Here is a 7,156-nt window from a genome sequence, read left to right on the forward strand (position 1 = left end):
AAGGTTTTTAGATGATTGGTGACACTACTAGAATGGAATTTTTTTAGATGGAAAATTGGTCACTATTTGCAAATACACATTATATTACAGATTTAAAACTGAAATTTCTTTTCAAACAGTAGAATCCTGTTTTTTTGTTTTTACTTTCAGTGAGCTTATGAGCATTCTATATATTACCACAAATGAAATCACCATTCAGTCACATTAAACATATGTATTTTTTTTTCACAAAAGAGGAGAAAACTGAACTAAAACTTAGCAGACTATATTTGTTAGAACACATTTTGTAAAAACCCACTAGTTTAAAGTTTTGGAAATCTACTACACTGTTCCGAAGGAAAATATATGCTTTCCAGCCCTCTCTAGTAATTCCTATCCAATCAGTTTTCTATTGTAGAAATTAAAATTCAAGTTGAAGTACTTGTGGCACAAGACAGAATGTAAGATTTAATAATAGAAGACTATTGATTACAACTAACTTATATTGTCATCAAACATAAACATACTAAACAATCAACACTGGACTTTTAGAACAGTAAATTATTAAATAGGTTGATTTCTTTTAATGTTTAAATTCTGTAACATTAAATTACGTTAGTATTTCAAACAATACCCTTTCTAAACCAAACCTGAAATTAATCAACTTTTTTTCTTTTTTTCTTTTTTCCAGCAAAACGAAAGGGTCTCTTTAAGATACTTTCCAAAGCAGTAAAAACACCTCAGTGTTTCAGCTTATCTATAACACACTCTGCTGACCCTGCGCATTTCACTGAGGGGCCACCTGAACCCACAAATCATCATCAGATAAAGAACTTGAACTTCCTGACTCAGAGTCCAGCTCACTGAATCCACCTAAATCCCACTCAGTGCTCGATTCACTGGGTACTTCTTCCTCCTCAGTGAGAAAACTCTGACCAGGTTCAAGACAGGAAGGATAAACGCGAGCTGAGAGGCAAAAAAAGTTAGAATCAAACTGGAACAGGCCTAATGTGGTACCTATATTAATCCACTGGTCACCCCTAATATCATATTCATACACGGTCACCCGGTTCTTTTTCCACTGCGGGGTGCGTGAGGTGATCAGCAACAGTTTTTGGCCATGATTGATAATCCGGTAGTTGTTAGTCTCTGACACCAAGGGAATGTTATTAATCTGCCTCCACTCTCCTCTGACTGGATTGTAGACCTTCATGACAGGGATGTCGCAGATGCAATAGATCTCATCATTGAAGACACAGGCTTCCTGAAAATCATTGCGCTTCAGAGAAACACACTTCAGCCACATATTGTGGCTGGGATCAAAGCAGAACATGCGCTTACTATTGAGAGCGTAAAGATAGTTCTGAATTACCATCAGATCGAAGGAAATAAAAGAATGGGGCAGTGGAGCCACCAGTGCCCACTGGTTCCTCTGGACACTGTAGCACTCCACCTCCTTCAGTTTAATGCCGGTAATAGGGTCCCGCCCACCCAAAATGTAAATGTAGCCATTGAGGTATGCCACGTCCATGCCCTCACGGCAGAGCAGGCGGTCAGCAAGTTGCTGCCAACTGTTCTGGGCTGGTTTATACACCCAGAGGTCCTTCCTGGGCTGGGCGGCCAGATAGATGTCATGGTCTGGAGAGACACAGACAGCTAAGGTGGTCACAGTCCTAGTGTGAGCAAGGCAGGTCAAAGGTGATGGCACTTTGTAAATGTCCCCCGAGTATGGGTCACAGCACAGAAAGGGATCTCTGGGATGTCCAAAGAAGATCACCATCTTCTTGGCATACACACCCAGCCTCTGGGGTGGATTTTCTGCCACGGATACAACAGAGCTGCTGCTGCAGCCGCCGCCGCCACCGCCAGCGCCGCTAACGACACTGCTAACGACGCCGCCGCTGCCGCTGCCGCTGCCGCCGCCACCGCTGCTGCTCTCTGGCTTTGGCACCAGAGACTTGCACAGCATGTCACCATATCGCATCTGCCGGGCCCCTTCAACAAGGTCCAGACAGTACTTCTTCACCATGGTGTTGGTCAGCAGCCCCTCCAGGTAATTCCGATCTTCATCGGTGAAGTGTGTCCAGCGGACACACTTGAAGACTTCTGCGGCGCTGGGACCCCGCTCCTTGGGAGCCGCCTCCAACCACTGCACCGCCACGTGGCACACGGTCTGCTCATGCTCGATGTTTAGGCTGTCCAGGCGCAGGACGGCCAGCAGTTGGGCCAGGGTCAGATCTGCCAGAGACTCCTCCCGAATCGAACTCATCTGGCTGAGCTGCTTGAAGTTGTGGGCTATAAACGACTGGGCCTGTGATCGCAGCTTGCGATGGCCGAAGGCGTCGGCGAACTTGAAGATGGCCGTGCAGTTGGCCAGGTCAAGGCGGCGGGCTAGGAAGGAGGCACAAGCTTCACGCACATACTCGAGCTGCAGCATGTCGGAGGCGGCGTACAGGCGCTCCACGTTGGATTCACTCAGGGACACACGACCCGTGTAGCAGTAATCGACCAGCACCTCGAAGGACTCGGCATCCACATCGTGCATGGTCACGTTCGTCTGGTGACTCTCGTACATGCCGCCGGTGAACATGCTCTTGAAGTAGGGACACGCGGCAGCCAGCACGTTACGGTTGCAGGGGAAGAGGCGGCCCGTGCCAGGCCCGCTGCCAGGCGTGACCACCTCGATGGTCACATCACAGAGCAACCGCGCGTCGTAGAAGGACTTGAGCTGGGCCAGCAGGGCTGCGGAATGGGCCGTGTCCTTCAGCTCCTCCGGGCCCGTGAAAAAAGCCGAAACCGTGGGTTTGTGAACCCTTTTGGGCCGCTTCCCGCCGCGGGGACTAGCGAGGCGGCGAGAGCGCGAAGCTTCTTCCCGGGACTGCATGGTGGAGATGCTGGCGGGGAGCTGAGGATGAGTACGGGTGCAAGGACCGGGCTCTGGCGCCTCCTCACCCTCTGCTCGCTGACGCTAAGACCGCGGTGTCTCCGGAGAGACTGCAGCACGGGTCCATTTATTTAAGTCAACCCTACGCTGCGGTGCCGCCTCCCTCGACCGCGTAGACCGCGTCCGACTCACCCGTTCCCAGTTCCACGCCCTTTCTCCGCCTCAGCTCGCCCTCACAGGACCTACTGGCTGGAACCGAGCGATCCGCCACCGCCGCGCTGGCAACACCAGTAGGCGTCCAGGAGAACTACGGCTCCCAGGTTACCTTTCGCGCCTCGAGGCACGCCGGGGCCCTCCGGACTCTGCGGCATAGGCTGCGGCACCAGCTGCGGCACGGGCTGCGGCACGGTAGCCGCTTTGCATGTTGGGAGTAGTAGTAGCCGCAACAACATCGCGAGACTTGTCAGCCGTTCATTGTTTCGGATGACGGAGTTAGAAATCGCTAATTCTCTTCTATTCGGTGTTATGGTTTCGAACTTTGGGTGTGGAATTCAGATTAGATACCCGTTCTAGTGTTTATCAATTGTTTGACTTCTCTCTCAGAGCTCTTGTTTTTGAAAACGTTAATAGCAATAGTATTTCATAGCGTGTGACGATTGAACTAAATTGCGTAGGCGATATACGCGTAAGCTGCGTAGGCTGGATATACTTGCTCGGAATAAATATTTGTTGATTAGTAGAATAACATACCTATACGTAGTACCCATAATATAAAGGTTCAATAAGTTTTACCTTTTCTTCTAACGTTTATGAAAGATGTAGCAACCTCTCATTTGAAATCATGAGCCTGTAGGAAAATGGGAAAAACCCTGCAGGTTTCTGCAGAGATACCTTTAAGTTTTGGGGTGTTTTTTTTTAATAAATAGATTTTAAGATCAGTTTTAGGTTTACTGGAAAATCCAACAGAAAGCTACAGGAAGCTCCCATATATTCCACCCCTTCTCAGTTTCCGCTGTTTACAACATATTGCATTAGTGTATGCCGTTGTTACAAGTGATGAACTTAACACTGATATATCATTAATTAAAGCATGTAGTTTATTTTAGGGTTTACTCTTTGTGTTGTACAGGTCTATGGGTTTTGAAAAATGTATGTCATGTACCTATCATTACAATAATATACAGAACCGTTTCACGGTCCTAAAAATCCTCTGTTCAATCTACTTATGCCTCCTCTTCCTTGCCCCCCAGCCCCTGGGAAACACTGATCTTCTTATTGTCTAGTTTTACCTTTTCCAGAGTGTCTTGCAGTTGGAATATATCTTCTTTCACTTGGCAATATTCAGTTAAGATTCCCATGTCTTTTCACGGCTTGATAGTCATTTCTTTTTATCATTGAGTAATATTCCATTGTGTACGTATACCAGCTTACTTATCCATTTCCCTGCTAAATGACATTTTGTTTGCTTTGAATTTTTGCAATTATGAATAAAGCTGCTATAAACACTCGTGTTGGTTACTGCATGGACATAAGTTTTCAACTCATTTTGGTATACGCCAAGGACTGTGATTGCTGAATGGTAATACTATGTTTAACTTTGTAAGGAAGTGCCAAAATGTTTTCCAAAGTGGTAGCCTGTACTGTTTTGCATTCCCACCAGCAATTAATGAGCGTTCCTATTGTTCCACATCCTCCCTAGCATTTGGTATTGTCAGTGTTTTGGATTTTACACTGTACAGCCTTTAAACTTGCCTCTCTGGGAAAAAATTCTGAAGGATCTGATCATATTTTAAACATCTAGCAATATCTGCAGGGCTGTTCAACTGTGGTCTCAGCAGTATGTATGAATTTTCTCAAATACGCAAATCAAGAATAATAATAGATGCTTTGGTGGTGTCACAAAGTCTGTATTTCATGTTCCAGAAGTAGTGCTGAAGTATTTTCATTAATTCTCTTGATATGAATGTTCATAACTAATCCAATATAGCTCCTTTCACTACCATCCCCAAATTAACTGAAGATTCTGGAATTCTAGTTATTAAGGAGAATTTTAAATAAAAATATTTAACAAAGAGACCTGGTACTGTGCGGGATCCTAAGAGTTCGGCATCATACATGCCCAAACATCCCTTGAATTTGTCTGGTCTAATGTATGCTTTACAAAAGTGTTTTTATATTTGTATTTATCAACATTGTTTCACTATAAAATCCTCAAAATAAATTGTGCTCAGTCATTGAGTTTTAACTTTTTCATATATGCCTCTAACAGTGTAATTTGCTTTCGACTGCTTTTCACAAAATTCAAAATATTTATTAGACACTGTGCTGTAAAGCCTACAGCAGTATTGTTCAATAACATTTTCTGTGATGACGAAAATGTTCTGTATCTGTGTTATCCATTATGGTAGCCATTAGCCACATGTGGCTCTTTAACACTTGAAATGTGGCTAATGCAACTGAGGAACTGAAGTTCTAATTTTAGAAACATAGCATTGGCAGCAACAAATCTTTTCAACAAATGCTACCAAAACAACTGGATCATAACGGAAAAAAATTAACCTTGAAACTGACAACATTGAACTTTACCTAATCCCTGTGCCACAGGGCAAACAGCGATAATTAAGAAATCCCTTCAACCTTTTTTTTTTTTTTTTCTCCCTGGAGATCATCCTATCCTTTTGTGATTGGAAATAGGTAACCATGGCAAACCACCTTCTCCCACGTGACTTAGATAAGCGTCATTGTCCACTCTTTCTCATGACTACCATAAGGCTCACAGAGGATCCCCTTATTTACCTGTGAGAAGGGTAAACACAGACCTTTCCATTTTTGCCTGAACCTGCCAACAAGGCCAGACACAGGGTCTCTAACTCCCAGTCCTTGGTCTCATGAACGATTAACTGAGATTAGAAGTGTGCCCATGGAAATTCCCTGGCGGTCCAGTGGTTAGGACCCGGTACTCTCACTGCTAGGCCCAGGTTTGATCCCTGGCCGGGGAACTAAGATTCCACAAGACGCGCTGTGAGGCAAAAAAAAAAAAAAAAAAAGAAGTGCGCCCAAACTAGCTAGACACCAAAATACACATTTCCTAGTCAGCCGACCAAGACTTCCCCTGGTTACAAAAGCAATTCTAACTGTAAACCACTCTACCTATAACTTGTCCAAACCCTCCCTATAACAGTCTAAGGCAAACTCACCCTGCCTTTGATTCTGAACTGTTCTCCACGATGGCAATATTCTGAATAAACTCAGTTTCCTTACTTGTTCGGTTTTTGTCTTTGACAGTTTGGTGCCATTACTGGAATGGAACTAGAAGCCCACCTCTGGGCCCCCATCTTCTCCACCCAGGTCCTGAGGCTTTTTGAGCCCCTGTGCCGCTTCCCTGAAGGGCGATTTAGGGATCTCATGCTGGAGTCCAGCTCCTGACCCATGTGCTCCAGACAATTGTCTGTGGTAGCACGGTAAGGATTTGATTTTGGTTTTGGGGGCCATCTCTTGGTTTGGTTTTGTTGCTAGCTATTGTTTAATAGCTCTGTAGTGACCCAAATGGGAAGGAATTCTAAAAAAGAGTGGATATATGTATACGTATAATTGATTCACTTTGCTGCACAGCAGAAACTAACACAACACTGTAAAACAACTATACTCCAATAAAAATTAAAAAAAAAAAAAAAAAGACCCCTTCCCTGAGACCAAGACAACCCTGAGGGTTTCTCGGATTAGGTGGCTATTGCTGAGCCGGATTCCCTAGCTTTTTCACGATCGCCTCGCCTCTCTATGCCACGACCAAGGAAACAACGCTGATCCCCCGAACTGGGACTCCTTCCACGTCTGTGTTTCAAAACCTGAAAAACTCTATCCTCTTCTTCCACCTTTGGACCCCTCAATTACTCGTTACCCTTTTCCCTTTTTATACACAAAAAAAGAAAGACATGTATATCCTTGTTTGCGGGATGGTTAGAAGCTTTTTTTTCTGCAAACAGGCTACTGCCACAACTGTAGCTAAGCTGGTACCAGAAAGAATTTTCCCTACGTGGGGGTCCCTTTGTTCCTCTCTAGTGACAGAGGAACCCACTTCAACAGTAAGGTTATTGAGGATATTCAACAAGTACTTCCACTGCTACAAAAATTTCACTGTCTTAGCCACCCTCAATCCTCTGGAAAAACAAAGCAGGCCAACAGTGCTCTTAAATTCAAACTAGCCATACTCTCTGAGGCACCCAACCAGCCCCAAATCTTGTACTTGGTCCTGGTGATCCTCAGATCCTCCCCCTCCAGTCAACACTGATTATT

At 44.8% G+C, this 7,156-nt stretch overlaps 1 protein-coding gene across 1 annotated transcript; it reads right to left on the reverse strand.

Annotated features, from left to right (window-relative positions):
• Positions 1-650: 650 nt before the first annotated feature.
• LOC133076415 (kelch repeat and BTB domain-containing protein 6) lies at positions 651-3,153 on the reverse strand. The gene has a single exon (XM_061170944.1). It carries the CDS (start codon positions 2,861-2,863, stop codon positions 767-769), a length of 2,097 nt encoding a protein of 698 aa, XP_061026927.1. The 5' UTR covers positions 2,864-3,153; the 3' UTR covers positions 651-766.
• Between the last annotated feature and the right edge of the window lie 4,003 nt (positions 3,154-7,156).

The sequence above is a fragment of the Eubalaena glacialis genome, chromosome 16, assembly GCF_028564815.1.
Source record: "Eubalaena glacialis isolate mEubGla1 chromosome 16, mEubGla1.1.hap2.+ XY, whole genome shotgun sequence".
In the NCBI taxonomy this organism is placed as follows: Eukaryota; Metazoa; Chordata; class Mammalia; order Artiodactyla; family Balaenidae; genus Eubalaena; species Eubalaena glacialis.

What these genes read in the sequence shown, in the direction of transcription:
- LOC133076415 (XM_061170944.1), bottom strand. Translation starts at nt 2,863, where the DNA reads ATGCAGTCCCGGGAAGAAGCTTCGCGCTCTCGCCGCCTCGCTAGTCCC.